This window comes from Lagopus muta, chromosome 6, assembly GCF_023343835.1.
Source record: "Lagopus muta isolate bLagMut1 chromosome 6, bLagMut1 primary, whole genome shotgun sequence".
NCBI lineage: Eukaryota > Metazoa > Chordata > Aves > Galliformes > Phasianidae > Lagopus > Lagopus muta.
Window position 1 is genome coordinate 54,477,811 of NC_064438.1, and position 18,769 is coordinate 54,496,579.

An 18,769-nucleotide genomic window follows, 5' to 3' on the forward strand; every position below is an offset into this window, starting at 1 on the left:
GCTTTTTTGGTGAACTTTATACACAATTAAATAAGAAGGCAATAGACAAAGACTCCACAATTGCAGTGCTGCCCAGGGCACTGCTGCAGATGTGAGGCCTCTGTCGCAGATTGGTGTTCTTCAGGTTCTAAGCTTTCATTCTGTATTTTACAGGGAATGTCTGCAACTTGTTTCTGTGCAAGAGTCTTTACTGTTCTTTAGACTCAAGGGTCAGAAAGGACTAAGGGCTACTCCTGCATCCATTGATTTCAATGCATGTATGGGATGAAGACTGCTCTGCTCAGCACTACTACAGTTTGTTGGGCCAAACTGACGAAAGGTGCTTGCAGAAGCAATCTGTTCCCATCGCTGGAAGAAAGCTTGCTGTATGAGACTCGGCAGAGATGCTTCAGGAAGGCTTGCTTTCTTCTGTACAGGATTCTTCCCACAGAGGAGGCTGACAAGTAAACGCTGATAATCCTGGGCACATCCATCCGAAGAACTGATGTGCCACTGCAGAGCCTTTAAATCCTGCTCTGGGATTTTCCTTGGAAGGTTTATCCCTTTCCTTGTCAGCAGCCTAATTATAGCCTTCCTGCTGAACCGTCTGTGGGCTGTGTGACCACTTAGGCTGGATCTGCCCTGGTGAGCATGGTGATACCCCACTAATGTCTCTCACAGCAAAGGCTGTGGTGGGGCTGCTTGTCAGGAACTGAATGTGTCAGTGGGGGTGAGAAGGGCCTCCATCATCCCGTGTACCCCAACATCATTGAGAGAACCTCATAATAACCATGACACCAGAAAACCAGAGATAATAAGGCTTACAGCTATAATGAACAGATACTGGACTGTGGTCTCAAGGCTTTTATCTCCTGCTGCATCCCCTTTGCCACCCTCTGCCATCACTAGCGGTGAGTGCAAAGGAGCATGGATCAAAAGCAAACAAAATGTTATCAAATGTCACAATTTTGGGAGACAAATCTGAATGTTAAGCATTTCTCACTGCTCCAACCTGTTTCTCCCATGCAGACACCTCTTCTAAAAGTTTTGTAGCATGAGTGCCCTCTACAGTTACGATGCTTCCGCATCTCTAAATCTACTGTTACTCAAAAACGATATATATATATAATATATATTTTTTTTCCTAAACCAGGATATCCTGAAAGTGTTTTTAAATGGAGACCAGTTAGCCCCAAAACCAGAGTTATGCTTCCATTATAAAATGCTGCACTTCAAAATGCCCTGGCAAAAGACAAAAGTGAAATTTGAAATCTCTGAAAGGCATTGAAATTCAGAAGAATATTATGCACATAGATCCATAATGTAGTTCAGACAATGAAAACAAAGTAAAGCCAGAGGGAACACACATGTATTCCTAATTTTACGTTCACCACGTTGTGCTTTTACAGCCTACATAAAGGAGAGCTGTTCACCTCTAGCAGGCTGCCAGAACAACGCTCTCCATCTTGGAAGCAGGTGGCATGCCAAAGGGTACTTTTGTTCAGGCATAAACAGGGCGTTTGCTACATGGTTTGAACCCTGTTTGCTACACAGTTTGAATTCACACAGAGCACACAAGAGCAAAAAGCTGCATTGAGTGGTCTCTGAAGAGAACAAAAAGAGCTCTTTCTCATCCTTTTCCTCCCCACTTCTCTCACTTAAGGCAACCGTGCCTTAAAATGCCTTAAAATTTGTTACCTGTGTGAGGCTGAGGTGGATTTTGTACAAAGATCAGTGACACAAGGCTGTGAATACCTCCACACCTGCATGAGCACCTTGATTTTCCTTAGCACAGTACTTTTACAATCAGCTCATGGTGGGAGACCACCTGCTCTGCGTTGCTCCTCCATCTTCATTAGCTGCACATGGGCTCCTCTCTCCTGCAGGCTCACCTTACGGGATGAACTCTTCTGAGTATGAAATGTCTTTCCCTGACAGCACTGCAGTTCCTTTCCTCTGGCTCTCAGGCAGTGGCTTTCAGATGCAAGGTGATACAAATTGTTTGCACAAAAAATAAACCAGTTGCTCTCAGATCCATTACCCAAGAAGTCAGAGCTCCACGTTAAGCAGAAAACAATTTCTGACTCGGTGGCTGTGCTGCCCTCACAGGCCCTGCTGAGTTCCGCAACACCACAAATAATTTATTCTTGCCTTGTAAAATGCAAGGACAGGACGTACAGCTTTGGTTTGTTCAGGTGCAAATCTGCCGTAACCCAAACGAAGCGAGAGTCGCTGTGATGCTGAGTATGGAGGCTTACGTTAGCCGCCCTGGTCTGGAAAATGAGCGGTACGACAAAGACACCTTGCGGCTGCCCTGCAAACTACACACGAGACAAAGGAAACAGCAGCCGGGCAGGGGATTCAACCGCAACCTGAATGTCTGCGGTCAGTCAACAGCCTTCGCACTGCTGCCTGCCGCGTGCCTGTAAGCATAATGGACACTGACTGCTCCTTCAGATCGCTGAAATGTTATCTGAGCAGCAAGGCAGTAAATTTGCCAGCATAATCCTTGATCTGATTCGTACTGATATTTTTTTTTCAGTTTCCCACCTTTTCAAGAAAATTCATTATAATGGAATCCGTGCTGTTTTTCCAGTTTAGTAAAAACTGAGCAGTGATTGGGATCATGAAGTTCCTGGAAGACAACAGTACTGCATAGTAAAGATGGAGAGAACAGACTATGCTCCACTATTCCAATGCAGATCTGCAGAAATACTGCTGAATTCAGACTTCTTAGCAACTAGATCCAGAAAATTGAATCCAGATTGATCCTGGGGTGAGTTAGAACAGAACCAGACAAAGGGATCTCGGAGTCCCACAGGATCCAGGCATTCTACATGTGTTGAATTGTTTGCTTCACTGAATGAAATGATTTCATTACTTAATTGCCATTTCATGTCATTCATTATACATTGACAATGACAGCCTTAAAATGGAAATACAAAATGCCACTACTGCAGCACCACTCCAATCTGTGTAATAATACTGAAGAAAAAGAATTTCCTCTAACTTCTCACATTTTCATGGTTGCTGTTGACTTTTATGGCCACTTTGGCTGGGAAAGGCTTTTAGTTAATTTCCTTTAAAATAAAGGAGCAATTCAAAACCATGGAGGCTTAAAAAAACCCAAACAAACGAACAACAAAACCCCTAGAGTTTGTATATGGACACGATGCTCAGTCCTGCCGTGCACTCCCAGGAGAACAGGTTTCCTATGCATAACCAGAACTTGGCTGAAGTAACTCAGAGACCAACCTCTAAATACAGGTCTGAGATTCTCCTGCCCACTTCAGTACCTCCCCTTACTGTACAACTAGTTTTAAATCTTGTTGATTTCTGTGGATATGGAGAAAGCTTTTAACCCTGTTCCAGTTGTGATGATGTAAAAACAATACTGACCTAATACTGGGGAGCTGAAAGAGCCATGAGATAACAGTGCATTGTCTTCTTATCACTCATCTACAAGTAGCTGATGGAGTGGCTGCCTCCTGTTCTCTGCCATCAAAGGATAAAAAGCAATAGTTTTAAAACACAGCTGTTTTCATTTGCATCCAAATGATCTTTTTGATAATCTCTCCTTGGTGGAATTTGCCTTCTATCAAAATATAAAACTACAATATTTAAAGTCAACACAAAGAAGCCCGGGAGATTTTACTGTTCGGAAAGCTAAACAAGCCAGATGTTCTGCTGTAAGCAGGGAACTGCAGTGGTAAAACAAAGTTGTTCTGCATGTTAAGCAGGGATTCAGGCTCTGTGTTTTGTACCTGCTTTTCCTTAACATCTGCAACCAGCTCTCTAAGAGAATGGGAAAATGCTCATGAAGCAATTCTGCAGTGCAGTGGCTTGCTAGCATGACATTCCTATGGAACATCAGCTATCCTGAAAGATCTCGTGTCTGCAAGGTACCTGGAGCATTCTTGGATCAAAGGGCAGTGGGCTGCAGCAAGATTTATCAATATATTAAAAAAAAATTAAAATAGAAATTAAGTTAACATCAATAAACAGTATTTGCTACAGCATTTCATGCACCCTATCTGAGAAGTGCAAAGAGAAGTGCCTGCAGAAGGCTCCTAGGCAGTACACATTCAGTGTAGAATACAGTCATATGGAGAGGCCAGTTTCAAACGAGGCGTGGGGAATTCTGCACTGCACAGCCATTGTGAGCAATGCCATCTCCTCTGACCTGCTTTCTCGTCTGTAACATCTGAGTCAGCACAGCACTACCTGATTAAATCGAGTTTATTTGAAGTGTTTCCCTCCAGAGGTTTGGTCATACTGCTCACCAGAAATACATTTTCCTTTGGAAACCACTCCTGTTGTGTGTGTGCCCAACCAAAAGCCAGCTGAAGACGGTTGTGTGAGAAACATCGCTGGGAACAAGCCCTTAACTAGCTCTCCCTTTTTCAATGGCAAAATATAGCTAATGATTACTTTATTTAGCAAGAAGAAATAGGAGCTGTATCATCGTTTTTAGTATAAAAATATATTAAGTATGTCTAAGGAAAAAGCTCATTTGAGACTAATCTTGCAAAACAAACAAAAAAAAAACCAACCCAAAAACCAACAGCTCACAGATTGGTAACATGGAATCACCTCACTCATTGACACAGCTGACTTTGATGGCATCTCTTTAGGCAGCAAATGTTAATCATCAAGATAGAAATGTCTGAGTGCCAGGGCTGCCCACTTTCCTATGGTGGGTGAATGTTTGATATACTAAGAAATGCTGGTGTCACTTTCCTGTGCCATTTCATCAGCTGGCAGCAAGTAATGGAATAAAAATACTGCTGCTGACAGAACAACCATTAGACAGAATTAACCACAGTGACAGCTTCACTCTTGCACTTCTGCTTCCATTCTTAATATTCTTGATTACTAAACAAAAGTGGGTAACAAATACAAAACAAAATGAAGTTTTGAGCTCGTGGCGGAGCAGGATTAAAGAGGGATTTGATAGATACAAGCTTACTTTATCAAAGAGCTGGCCCTGTTTAATAGTCATTGTTTTAGCTGCAAATTTTTAATTGTTCCTAGGTTGTTCTCACAGATGCAGTGCAGATTTTATCAGAAGAGATTAAACATGTTTTTGGTGGATCTGGAATCAGAAAAAAGAAAACTTGGCAGCCTTTGTAGAAAAAAAGTGTTGTTATCTTGCACATCAGTCAAATGAAGAAGGAAGAGAGGTACTTTGGTCCTAACCCCCTCTTCAGAAAGGAGAGAAAATTATACTGTGTTTAGAGTTGGTAAGAGTCTTCACCTGCCCACGTTTTCTCTGCTGTTCTGATGCAGTTGGCTGGTTTGAGAAGTAACACTGTGAGGCACCAAACTGCTTCTAAGATCAGCTGTTGCTCCTTTGGCTTGCCTAAGAGCTCTTTTTACATGGCTGCTTCGCAGACTGTGTGTTGCAATTGCTGGATTCCCAGGCATACCTGAAACACAAAATGCACGTGGATATTCTCCCTGCGCAGCCTCACCCTGCTGTCAGTCACCAGGAATGGCACTCATTCTTCTGCTTGTAATTTTCCAACCAGATCAGTGAGGCATCATTTCCTAGCACAGTTAGAACTCATTTACAGACTGAAATTGATTAACAAATTAAAAGCAATAACATCAGATCTTTTGGAAGCACTTTTGGAAGATTAGTTCTTCTGACAACGATTCAGGCTGAGTCTGAAGATCCATGCTAATGTGAAGAACACCTGACAAAGATGTATAACTCCAAACAACACAAGTTCTCCCAGTTTTGGGAAGGTTATTAGAAACTCTTTGAGAAATTTGCAAGATTCTCAAGAAAAATAAAAGTATCCAAGTTAAAACTGCTCTATATGAGCCATATAATATGCAGTACAAGGGAGTGAAACCACATTAAATGTTCAGGAATGGGTAATATATTGCTATTTGCTTATGCTTACTTTTATCTGGTTTATTCAGTAGAGGCTCTGCCACTTTATGACCAAATGTAAGATCAAATAAATGGGTGATGCTTTCATTCAGGTCCACTGTTGAGATCCTGAGAGGAGTGCGTCTTGTAAAACTGTCTGGCAGTGCAGGAAATCCAGAGTCCTTTGTGGAGTTTGCAACCCGGAAATCCTCCATCAGAAAAAGAAAAGAGATTAAATGATTAATTGTTTTGGTCTTTACAGTAGAATTTCTTTTGCTGTTGTTTTGAGGTAGCATAAACCGTAATGGCCAACTTTCTGTGAATGAAGAACTGTAGAATTAGTTCTAAATTTACTGTAGTGAGGTTAAGATTTCAGTATTGCACTTTCTAGATAAGCTTTCAGGTAAACACAGGAGCCATGCCAGCTGTGTGCATGAAAAAGCATGGTGTATGTAGCTGTGAAACCAAATGCTTGGAACAACATTGTAAGAACTCAAATAACAAACCTACCAAGCCCTGAAGTTGTTTTTACTAAGATGGAAAATAATGCATGTTCAAATTCAAACCAATGACAGGGCATGGGCAACAGATACAAAATTACCTCTGGAAGGTTCTATATGGCATTTATAAATACTCAGTAGTCCACAAGTCTCACTCTGTGGCCACCAATTCTTGTAGCAACTGATTTAGAGTTGTATGCCAGTCTGTGCCAGTGTGTTAATTTTGATGGGACTGTATACCCCTGAATGGCAGCAGCAACTGATTGCCTTCTGTAAATCATCTGTAATTCAGCAGTGAACATTTTAAAAGGAGATTGAATCAATAGCTTGAAAAGAAGAAATAACATTATGCACAGAGTGTTCTGGTGTCTACCTAAAATAGCCCGAAACAAAGTGCTCGTGTTTCTGCTGGGAAAATCTCTTTTGAAGCTGAAGATCAAGAGCACTTTCTGAGCTTAAACAACACCATACGGTTTCAATTCTTGCTTTCTAACAAGCACTTTAAAAAGCACAACTAAAATGCAACTGACAAACATGAAAGATCTTTTGTGTTGTTCCACTTGAATGATCTAATGAGAAAATGGCTCAGTTCTGTTGCAGCTAATGAGATACAACATCTTCACTGAACCTAAACATAAAACAGAGATTTCTCTAAAGATAGTCCTTACATTGCTTCTACTGCTTTCTCTTGCTTTGCTCATTCTGCCATGTTTTTATCTAAGTGATATCCATGAAAAGTACAGGTCAGTTTTGAAATAAAACATTAACACATGAAATTACTCAATCCAAAAGTGCTTTGAACTCTTGTATATAAGCATTGTGGCATTAAGTGGGAAAATGTGTTTCTCTAGGACAAGAAGTTACAAAGGTCCTGAGACTCCAAGCAAAGATGTAAATGTAAGCATTCAAAGATCCATGACAGCACACTTGTGACAGATTCATTTTTGAGACAGAACTGTGTACAGGGATTTCAACCTTCCTGGTTTCAGCAGTGACCTACTACCAACGTGAAGGCTGAGATGTGGCAAAACAGTGAAGATGTGACCAATATCAGTATCAAGTAACAGCTGCTACTCTGCGAGTATCTCTAAACCAAAACTGTGCTAAAAGGTTCTATTTATGCAATGATGTATTTATGCCAAGACATTTCTGACAAGAGCTAAATAAAGGATAGCTGTGGTTGGACTTGGTTGAGCGTGATGAGGGCATCATGGCAGTAAAGAACTGAAGATATTTGGAGTGGAACAATGTTGTGGTGTAGGTGCCTACTGGCTGTGCTTCTTGTCTATGAACTGTGCAAAGAGTTTTGAGGAAAGGCTGGCCAGGGTGATGAGAGTAAATCCAGTCTTACTGAGGCTTCTCAGCATCCTTAGTAGTTGTGTTTCAAATGTGTAAAAGAATTGTTTCTGTGCTGTGTCAGTATGAAATGGATACATGGAGAGAACTGCCTTGCACAGAAGAGAGGGAACAGACTCCAGATCTCATTACTCTCGGTTGATCCTTCTGTGGAAAAGGTTGGTTAAAATGAATACTGCAGTCCTTTGAGCTGCGAGGAAAGAGTTCTGTTCATCCAACAAATCTCTAGAGAAATGTCATGCTGTGATATAGAAAACACAGATCAGTTGTGCTGACAACAAACTCTTTCAGTGAGCGGAGTCGTAGTGATAAAGAGAACCACAGAGACAAAGAACCTTCTGTTAGCAGGAGACACGTGTTGAGCGAGCCTCCTCTCTGGCTCTCTGCTTTGTTATTATTATATTTAGGCAACCTAACAGCGAACCCTACCAAAAATGTATGTTCCAGTGTGTTTGTATTGTAAAAGGAGATGAGGCACACCCAGTGAACGCAGACAGACTGACAGATGGGTGAGCACAAGAAAATAATGAGGAATAACACTGGTCAGTGTGACAGACAGTGGTCACAGCTGATGCCCAACTGCTGTCACGCCTTCTTTTGGTTTCTTAGTCAGTGGCAACTTTAGGGCAAGATCTACAGGACAGTAAGTGATGTGAATGTTGTCCTAAGAGTTGAAGTAACATTTACTATAAACTCGCTAAGTGCTGGTACTCAGCTTTTACCCTCTCTTCTGCATTTACTGCAATTCCATCTAACACTTGTAGTGCTGGCAGCTGGATGACAAGCAGTGAACGGTAGTTCTTCTTGAGATAAACCTGTATGAAGAAAATAGAATTTAACTCAGAAATGGGGTCCGCATCCAATAAGACAATCTGATAGGACCTCAGCAACGTTACTAAGTGTCTGAACTAAACCTCAGACCAATATTACTGTCCTAGAAACAGAACCCAATCTGGGTGTAAATGACCATACATATCTGAACAATGGTTTTCAACTTAAGCAACCACGAATGACTGCGTTGGCAAAGTTGCACCCTGGGGGAATGTTTGTACCTTTGCCATCATATTCGGCAGGACCGCAGCAACTTGTCATAGCCTTCAAACACACAAGAATTCAAATGCACTGTGCTCCCTGTAAAGAAGTTACTAGGAAGCAGCTTTACACTTTTTTAAGAAGAGGCATTGAGATGCAGGCTGTGCTGGAAACAGAAAGTGCTAGCAATAGAGTTCTATCGTAATAAAAAAGGTTACTGAAAAGAAAAGGTTATATGCTATCTGCAGCGTGGACTGCAGTGGCAGATACTGCTACTGCTACCCTGTGAGGCACTTCTCCTTAATGTCACACTGTATAGAAGAGAGCTGAGACTGCCATCTCTGTCTCCTTTAGGGGAAGTCTAGATCTAGATTCTAAAAAGTAGACTCTGGAACAGCGACTTCCCAAGTGAAATTTGTTTGGCTTTTTTCCTCAGAAGAATATGACTGTTCTGGCAATTACTGGGTGGCTTTCAGTTTGCTTGACATGCTCCTGCCTTTTCATCAGCTGCTGCAGAGACCAGTTAGTTTACCACTCTATATAGCCCCTTGAAGGCTGTCCACTGAAAATAGCATCCACAACTGCAGTGTGTGTGTTATTCTCCAACATATACCCTCATCTTCTCTCTTCCATGTGTTTCAAGCTGTTGCTTTAGACCACAAAGTGCAGATTTATGGTGAAAATACTTAAGCATTTAGAACCTGAGAACTTCAGCTTTCAGTCTAATCTTCAAGGGCCTATTTACGAAAACAAGCACTATGACCCATATTTTCAACTGAAGTGGAAGAACTGAAGAAAGTCACATTTGTTCTCAAACAAACAATGAAAAATGTATTTTTGTTTCCATTTATGCTTGATGCTACTTTAAAGCTCAGCAGTGCTCAATACATCAGGCTGAGATCCTACAGATTTTCTTCATACATTTGGCCCCACTGAGATGTACTTTGGGAATGAATCCTGTTCTACAGTGTGGCAGTGTTATCTGTCTTCTGTCCCACAGCTCTGTGTTCATAAAATCAAAAGGGCTAGAGTTTTCTTTACTGTGTTCTAGCAGTTTGCTTTCACAGGGAAAAAAGGCAAACAGTTCTACGTTGAAGAACAGGAGCATGTCTGGAAAACAAGAAACCTCAAACTTCTTTCCAGGACTTTTTCAAGGGGTAATGTGCACGACAGCAAAAAAGATTGCTGTGAGACCATTTTAAAAACAAAATCTCAGGGTTCAGAGATCCTTTAACATTCTATGACCTTTCTTCACAGATCTGACCTGCTTTGGAAAATTGAAAGGGCAAATCATCTCTGCAATGTACTCATGCAAACACATGCATTTTAAGTTTATCTTGCAGCACAGTGAAGAAGAATGTGCTGAAGAATGAGTGTCTTCTGATCACGCTGCTGCACTGACAGCTACAAGTCAGTACCATTGTGTACTCTATTAAGTTTTCAAACGTGAAACAATAATAGTAGAACGATCTGTTTAGTGAAAAAAAAATCATAATAGTTTCAATAATTATAAAGGGTAAATACTTAGTTTTAGGGTGAAATACATATCTGCTTTATGTAGCAGTGACAACCATCATACTCACTGGATTTCCATGCAGTGAGAGCACCTTGAGACTAGGAATAACTTGAAGTTTTTCTAGTTCAGATATTTCCTGTCCAAAAGTTAACAAAAAATTTAAAAGTTAAAAAATTGTTGTGTCAGGAGTCCTCAGAAATCTTGCAGCTGCTGTATGTATTTGGGGGAAAATACAGGTAATTTTACTGAGACAAATCCGTAGAAGAAAATGGGATTTTTGTCTGAATGAAGTCTACAACATTTAGTCCATGGAATCTACATCACTAACAAAGATACAACCTACCTGAATTCTGTTGAACTGAAGAAAGAGTTTCTGCAATTTTACCAAGGGTTTTAAACCGTTCAGTTCTCGTATGTGGTTTTTCTCTAGATCAAGAGTCTGAAGATCGCTCTGTCCAGCAAGAGAGCCTTGTGAAATTCTTTTAATGCGGTTGTGGTCCAGCACCAACTCTTGCAGAAACTGGAGGCCTTCAAGTCCTTCAATTTGTCTGATCAAATTTCCTAACGTACCAAGAGGAAATGTGTGAAATTTCGTTGCTCAGTAGCTGAGGAAACTTACAGCCATAGTAAGAATTAAAGACAGGGCATCATTCGCATTGGGCCAAGACCAGAGAAGAGCACCACAAATTCAAGACACAGGTAAGACTGGACATAAGGGAAGTACTAACTTACTAACTTAGTACTGGACACAAGGGAAGGGAAGTAAAACCTGAATTAATGTAAAGAAAAATTATTATCGCTTACCCTGCAAAAATAGAAACTTGAGGTTTTTCAGCCTGCTAAGCTGTAGGTAGGCCATGTCAGTAATTCCGTTATGGCCCAGATGAAGAACTTCCAAACTCTGCATTATTGGAGGCAGACTTTCTTCAAACCCTGCATCCCTAAACCAAGAAATGAAACAAGAATATAACATCATGGTTTTCCTTCAAAAAAAGAAATATTAGCTTTTCCCACTTGAAGAAACAATTATGAAAAGCATGTATAGATGACTGCAGCTTCACTAGAACAGGTTTCACAAAAATTACACCTGAACATAGAAAAGAAATCTGGAGCACCGTGTCCAGTTCTGGGCTCCCAGGTTCAAAAAGACAGGGAACTGCTGGAGAGAGTGATGGCCATAAAGATGGATAGGGCCTGGAGCATCTCCCTTCTGGGGAAAGGCTGTGAGACCTGGGACCATTCAGCCTGGAGGAAACTGAGAGGGGATCTTATCAGTGCTCATAAATAAATGTCTAAAGTGCAGGGAGTCACATGGCTCCTTTTTGTGGTGCCCAGTGACAGGATGAGGGGCAGTGGGCACAAACTGGAGCACAGGAAGATCCATATGAACATGAGTTCATATGAACAGAGAAATGGAACAGCCTGCGAACCGATGCTGTGGAGTCTCCTTCTCTAGAGACATTCAAAGCCCACCTGGATATTTTCCTCTGCAGCCTACTGTAGGGAGCTGCTTGAGCAGGGGTTGCACTGGAGGATCTCCAGAGGTCCCTTCCAAGCACTCTGACACTGTGATTCTGTAATTAAGGCCCTTTCTGAGTCTCCAATTTGTGTGAAAAACATTCATATCTCACAAGAGAAAAATGAGCACAAAAATTTGTCATGTTATGATGGAAACCCAAACACCCAATATCCATGTGTTCTTCTGTCAGCGTTCCTTCCCCACAGAAAATGTGAATCAAATTCATGGTTTCCCACACCCCCAATATTGAGCATATGCAAAAATAAAGACAAGAAGAGTCTGGGGAGCTCTTGAGAAGAATGCACATAACAATTAGGTTTTGCAGGATTCTCTGATGCACTGTAAATGTTATGTTCATAAAATTTGACCACGGTGTAGAGGGAACTCTGCATGGTGACTCTGGAAGTGTTTTCTGATATGATAAAACTGAATTTGGCTACGGATGTTTTCTTGTATACAGGAGAAAGCAAATGAATCCTGACAGGTTTCAGCAGTTTCAGTCCTGTGTGCAGAGAGAAGTGCAAACTGAAAGGTGATTTGAAAATGCTCTTTAGAACACATGACCTACTGTAGATGGCAGAAGGAAGAAAGAAGAGGAATAACCACCTCCTTTGGAAGATGAATGGCGTATTCTCACTTATGAAATAAGAGAAGGAAAGGAGGTTTAATGGCAGGATAAATCAGAGAATCACAGAAGGGACACACAAGGACCATTGAGTCCAACTCCTGGCTGCACACAGGACCACACAAAATCCAAACCCTATGTCTGAGACCAGTGTCTGAATTTTGTCTGAACAAACAAAAGCCTTGTTTATGGTCATAAAAGGTATTTTATCCTGAACTGGCTGAACAAATTGATTCTAATAAGTGTTTGTGATGGCTATCAGCATAATACACAGCTCAAGGCAGCCGTATTTTCAGAAATCAGGCTCAAGAGACTGAAATACTATCTATCTATCTATCTGGGGGTTGGACTCGATGATCTCTGGAGGTCCCTTCCAACCCCTACAATTCTGTGATATCTCACCATATTCTTCACACTGATAACATTTTGTAGTATAACATACAAATTAACCTGAAGAATGAAGCACAGAATATCAATGATCAACCTGATAGAAGTACATGTCTACACTGTTCCAGATCAAACCAGCAGCCAGAGAAAGGTAGAAGGTTCCCTTACTCAAAACAAAATCCTGTGTAGAAAGGTGAATAAATGTCAATGTGTGCCTAGTTGTCTGTGTGACAGGATCCAAAGGATGGGTGACAGAAGACTGGTATTATTAGTTTGGTGAAGAACTGGCCTGACAACTTGCACCCAAAGAATTTAGGACAGAAAAGCCAAGTAGATTATGCCAAACACGTTGTAAGTGTGCAAAATGAATGCAAAAACCAATACCCACAACAGCACAATAAAACACCCAAAACAGAACAGCAAGGAACTTCCATCGACTGGTTGAAGATCGCTCTTCCTTCCTCAGTGGGCTACAAATGAGACACAGGCATACTTTAAAAGCTTCTGGTACCTTCTTCCTTTGGTATATTCTTGTTGTCCATAACCACTAGAGATCACCTTTCGGTGCAGTTGCTGCCTGTTTGTTAACTCATTTGCAGATTTTTGTCCAGGCAGTATTGATTCAATGTGATTGTAATTCAGACATAGTACCTTGCAAAGGAAACACAGTTAATCAAATGAATGCCCCACCTTAAGGCATTAGCAAACCTGGCAATTACACTTTTCTGACTCAGAATTTTCGTTTTTTAGAAACAAAATTGGTCAGCCTGGAGTGCTTTAAAATGTCTGCTGCAATTCACTGGTTTTCTTTAGGATCAGTTTGGTGAAACAATAGTGTATACTTGAAACAGTGGACACAATCAGCTTTTTGCCAGTTGATGGCTGTTGCTACAAAACCACACAAAGAGCATATTGCATGAGCTTAAAGATGTATTTTCAATCCGAGGAAACTAGTTGATTATTTTTGGTAAAAATAGAAAAGGCTGTCAGCACCTCACCTTGACATTGGGAAGGAAGATTAATCCACTGAAAGACGTGAGATTGTTGTTCTGTAAATTCACACTGTTGACACTTCTAAACTGATCTGCTGGCACCAGCTCTACAGCTCTGAATTAAGTAAAGAATGTAATGATGGAATTAGAGTACACATAATATCAGAAAATAAGACATAAAGGACGTATATAGCATGACCAGAGCCCTAACATGCTGGCTTGTTGGTTAGAAAGGTAACATGCTCCTACAGAATAAGCAATCTAATGAAAATCTCAAACAAATCCACAGTTTTCTTTCCCCAATAGTAAGAAATTGACTTGATTCTGACACCAAAAGCATGGGCCTGCAACAGTCTGCTCCTTTTGCCTGTACAGCTAAAGAATAACAGCTTCAGGCTGTTTTCATTGCTTTCCAGCAGTGATGGAGCTGCCATTGCTCCAATGGAGTCTTCCCTTCTTCATTTAGCTGTAGGCTGGGAAGGGAATTACCAGTTGGCATATTTGGTAAACACTAGCTTTAGTTTCAGATTTTCACATTCTAACTGCATTCTAACGCTACTGTTAAAAAGTGCAATTCTGAAAAGCACCGCACCTTATGTTAGAGCTTGCCCAATTTAATTCCTGCATTTCGGTGAAGTCTGAATGTCCCAGCCTATCTGCAATCATGTCAGAGGTGAGTTTGCCTTCAAACAAGTCTTTTGCACATTCTCCTTCCGCAGGTTCCTGTTAAATGCATTTCAAGGGAAGTCTGCTACATTAATGCAGATCTACAACTATGATAGCAATTTAAGAAACACGAAAATATTTGCAGTTGGAGTAACTTTAAAAGGTGTCATTTTGCCTTAAAAATGTGGCCATTTGTCTTACACAACAGACTAGTCTGCCTTCTCTCAGCTGGTTCATAACAAAGAATTTTAAATAATATTCACTGATTTCACAGTTGGAGCTGATCATGCTGATGCTCCACGACTTAAAGTCCCCAGAACTCCAGCAATGTGCCAGGACATTATAGTGGTAGGTACTTCTACAAAAAGAACACAAAAAGCCAATTTCTATCTCAAAAAGTATGACTAAAAATAGATAGAAACAAGCAATGGAACTCTTGCTGAGTACCTGAAAAGTTACATATGTGATGTCAGTGAGTCCAGTCATCTGGAGCTTGATTTATAAAAGAATGATTTTAACAAAAAATCTGGTAATAATCTGCATACAGCGTGACTTACTACAGAGATGCCATCTAAAGCATTGAGAGAGGGAAGATGGAATAACACAAATAGTCTGTAGTTATCTTGTTTCCAGACTATTCCATTTCCACTCATGTCCAGAATTATCAGATTAGTTAAACCCTGGGAAGAGCAAAACAAATCTTTTGTTAGTATTACTTTTAAACAACCATACATAGGTGCTTTCAGGCTACTCTGTTCTCAGCTGTCTCTTCAGTTGTCACCTGCAAGAGTCAAAACCAACTGATCACTTAAGAGAGTCCAGATATTTTCATTTAGATTAAAAACATTTTGCACCACCTACAAATAGACAAATGTACCATCTACAAATAGAGCTCTCAAAGTAAGTGAAAACTATACTAACGTGCCCTAGAAAAGCCTTTGTCTTCTCACAGAGTTTTAAGAGAGTCTTACCAGAAATAAGGACCAGGGTCTCAGGCTCCCACTAGTTGGTGTCTGACAGCAGCCAGCAGTTTGTCATACATATGGTAGCTGAAAGGAACTGGAACTGCTGCGTGTGTGGTTGTGTGACGTGCAAAATTATTGCTTGGTTTATAAGCCGTGAGGCCTACGCAGTGTATGTGATATTCAACTGCAGAAAGTTTTGAGCCCCATCTATGTAGAGGCTTTAGTTCCTCCTTCTAAAAGTGCACTCGTCAAAAAGGCTACTGAGGGGTTCTGATCACTTTAGGTCCAAGTGCAAAGCTAGATGGATGCAGCTCTCAAAGGCAGAACCTTGAGTTGTGCTCTGCAGTTCAGCTTCCTCAGTTCCAAGCAGCAAAATATTTCTAACGTGTTAAAAACCAAATTAACCTCTGAAGTAGTAAATTCATATTTACCTTTAAATGATGTATCTCTTGGCTCGCTGAAATACAGTTATAACTGATGTATAATTCTATTAGGGAGTATGTTTTCCTTAAACCAACTAAAGATGTGATCCTGTTGTTCTCAACAGAGATGTAATGAAGATGAGACAGATTCTCAAACACGTGTCTTTTGAGGCTGGTAAGATGGTTCTTATTTACACTGAGTCTTGTAAGTTTGGTGAGCTTTGAAATTCCTTGAAAAACAAACAAAATGTACTTAAAATAGTTAGGTGCAACAGAAACAGGTGGCTGATACAGATGGTAAAACAAATTATAAGGGACACAGTTTGTGTTAATAGGTCCAACTGTAACTGTGTCATGACCATTCTATCAATTAAATGTAGGTAAATATGCCAAATAATAAACAAAACAACAAAACACCACAACATATTTTGCTGTAATGTAATTTCTCTGCCTCAATCCCTAACTTCAGTTCAACTAAATACATGTTCAGCAACCAGACATCAGGTTGTTCAATACCTGAAAAGCTCACAGAGTAGCTAGAAAATCCAAACTCACCTCTATACAATATTTCACTACGAGCATTTCTACTGAGTCCTAGCTTAAAAGCCTGAATTGCCACTACCATGGTAAATGTATTACCATCGAGTGTGGAAATGCAGTTTTCATCTAAAGTGAGTTCTTCGAGGTTAAGACAGGATTCCAGTCCTTCTACTTGTGTGAGATTGTTGTTGCTAAATGATGCCCATCTTAAGTGCTCCAGTTTTTCCAAGTTGGAAATTTTGAAGAGATGTTGGTCATCCAGATTTAAGACAGTGATCTGTAATAAAACTTATTGCTAGAATTAAAAGAAATCAGTCAATCAATTCAATTCCACCTATTTGTTCTGTGCTCAGTTTCCATGTGTACATTTCCTACTGATACCTCTGACAAGTTATTAGATGCAGAATGTGACATTTCCTCATTATGTGAAAGAACTGCTGATCTGTCGTACAATTTAGAAAAACCTCAGCTTCTCCCTCATAACATAAGTTATGCCAGTTCCAAAATGCACCTCTGCTGTTGAAGCAATCTGAACATAGCCTTTTTATTTTCTTGCCTGCGTTTGCCTTTAGGTAGCTTTGGGGGATTTAAATCCTTCTGTCAATACATTATTTTAGTGCCTAGTCTGTTTTACAGGTACTCATGCTACACCAGGCCTGGTTTAGATGGAAATGGAATCCTGGTAATGGAAGCAGGATTTCAGCATAACACCAGGGGATTGATATTTAAACCTGGATATTTATCTGGTCTGGCAGATGCTGAGTCCTGAATCATGGCCAAACTCTCTTGTATATTTTATAATTATGACATCTGTATACTCACTGACTGTACAAGTAGTCTAGTAGGCTGTCAGTGCTATCCATAACCTGTTTGCATGACCATGGCTCCCCTACTTTCTGATACTGCAGTGTGTTAACAAATCATTGTGCAATGGAGGAACAAAATGACCACACAGCCTCAATTTTAAAAAACTGGATAGCATTGTAGAGACCCATAATATCCAGTATTGTAAATACAACCAAAAACATTCAGTGTCATTTGTTAATGACTAAAGAACAATTTGGGCTACGTTATTTCCTTTCCCCAATATGTATTGTACTCACTGTGAATCCTTTCTCTCTGATATCACAAAAGATACATGACACGTGCCAATGCAATAACTTTCCCAGCAGTTTCAGTAATTCTGAGTTCCCCAATGCACACAGAATGAAATGCTATGCTTATCAACAGATATGTGCTTTCCTCTAGCTATTCTACATTGTGGTAGCAAATTGAACTGACAGAGGAGCTTTTAACCTTTCATACTGAGAGGATTAGCGTGATTTCAACTGCTGGGTCACAACAGGTTAGGGTGACCTTGGATCTTTTTCCTCTGACTCTTGTGGCTGCCTGTTAGTTCAGTTTCGTGGAAGGAAAAAAGCCTGGTGTGACTGTGCTCCCTCTCCATCCACCCATGAGCCTTACCACTGCCCTTCAACCCCAGCGGTGACTTTTGGCTCAATCTGTCAGACAAGCAGAACTCTGAAAGATACCAAATTCCTATAAACTCATAAACAGCCAAATAAGAGACATAAATTAATCCTTCCAGTGAAGGAAAATCTATGGTATTGGCTCTGCTACAATGCTAGGCACTAGAGAATGCAGGAGAGACTTTTTTCTGTATGGCCTGAAGCACTCTGAGAGCTCAGATCTGACTGGGCACTGGGTATAACAAAACAGTCTCAGTTGCATTGTAAATGCATCTCTTGTTTAACAGACAAATACTGGTTAGAGGATGGATCTCAAAAAGTAAGAAGTGGGATGATTTGGACTAAATAAGGAAAAGACTTCTGGTTCTTTAGAGCACCTGGTTCTAGCCCTTTACAACAAAACAAGAATTACGTGGTGCTGGAAGCCAAATTTTTTTCAGAGACAGGGTAGACATGATAGAGTAGGAGAGACCTATTTCAAGTAACAGATTCACTGTTACTCCAAATCTTTATAGAACCACTGAGAAATTCGTGTCAGCACACTGCTATCAGCAATAGGGATCTCTCCATCTGTGACAGCTTGTAAGACTCCCTGCTAGAGGGCAGCGCACTTCAAACTGCGGCGCCCCTCTGAACACTGCCAGGACTCAGGTCCCACAGCTGTTTTTGTGTCTGCTTTGCCTATAGAAGGAACCTAGGCTTAATAGTTCAAATGTGGTTATCTGTGCTGCAGACCACAAATGTTAGGTGAAATTAACCCTAGTCTGAATGGCTTTACATAAGACTTGCTGTAGCTCGGAGAGCTCATAGTGGTCTGGACACAGAAATTACCAGAAAATGCTTTTTTTTTTGCCTGCTTTTTGCATAAAGTCACTCCTTGGTTTTAAAAATCTCTTTATGCTAAAAGGAAAATGGCACTG

General features: G+C 40.6%; 1 protein-coding gene across 1 annotated transcript in view; it reads right to left on the bottom strand.

The window, feature by feature from the left end:
- Nucleotides 1-4,356: 4,356 nt before the first annotated feature.
- LRRC9 (leucine rich repeat containing 9) overlaps nucleotides 4,357-18,769 on the bottom strand; it is a 38,604-nt gene continuing 24,191 nt past the window's right edge. Inside the window, exons 21-32 of the mRNA XM_048949490.1 lie at nucleotides 16,480-16,657; nucleotides 15,850-16,070; nucleotides 15,011-15,133; nucleotides 14,380-14,510; nucleotides 13,794-13,902; nucleotides 13,307-13,446; nucleotides 11,069-11,205; nucleotides 10,608-10,825; nucleotides 10,332-10,400; nucleotides 8,439-8,531; nucleotides 5,892-6,069; nucleotides 4,357-5,408 (exon numbers count right to left, since the gene is read on the bottom strand). Coding sequence (XP_048805447.1) covers nucleotides 5,233-5,408; nucleotides 5,892-6,069; nucleotides 8,439-8,531; nucleotides 10,332-10,400; nucleotides 10,608-10,825; nucleotides 11,069-11,205; nucleotides 13,307-13,446; nucleotides 13,794-13,902; nucleotides 14,380-14,510; nucleotides 15,011-15,133; nucleotides 15,850-16,070; nucleotides 16,480-16,657 — 1,773 coding nt within the window. The 3' untranslated portion in view covers nucleotides 4,357-5,232. The remainder of the gene's footprint in view (nucleotides 5,409-5,891; nucleotides 6,070-8,438; nucleotides 8,532-10,331; nucleotides 10,401-10,607; nucleotides 10,826-11,068; nucleotides 11,206-13,306; nucleotides 13,447-13,793; nucleotides 13,903-14,379; nucleotides 14,511-15,010; nucleotides 15,134-15,849; nucleotides 16,071-16,479; nucleotides 16,658-18,769) is intronic.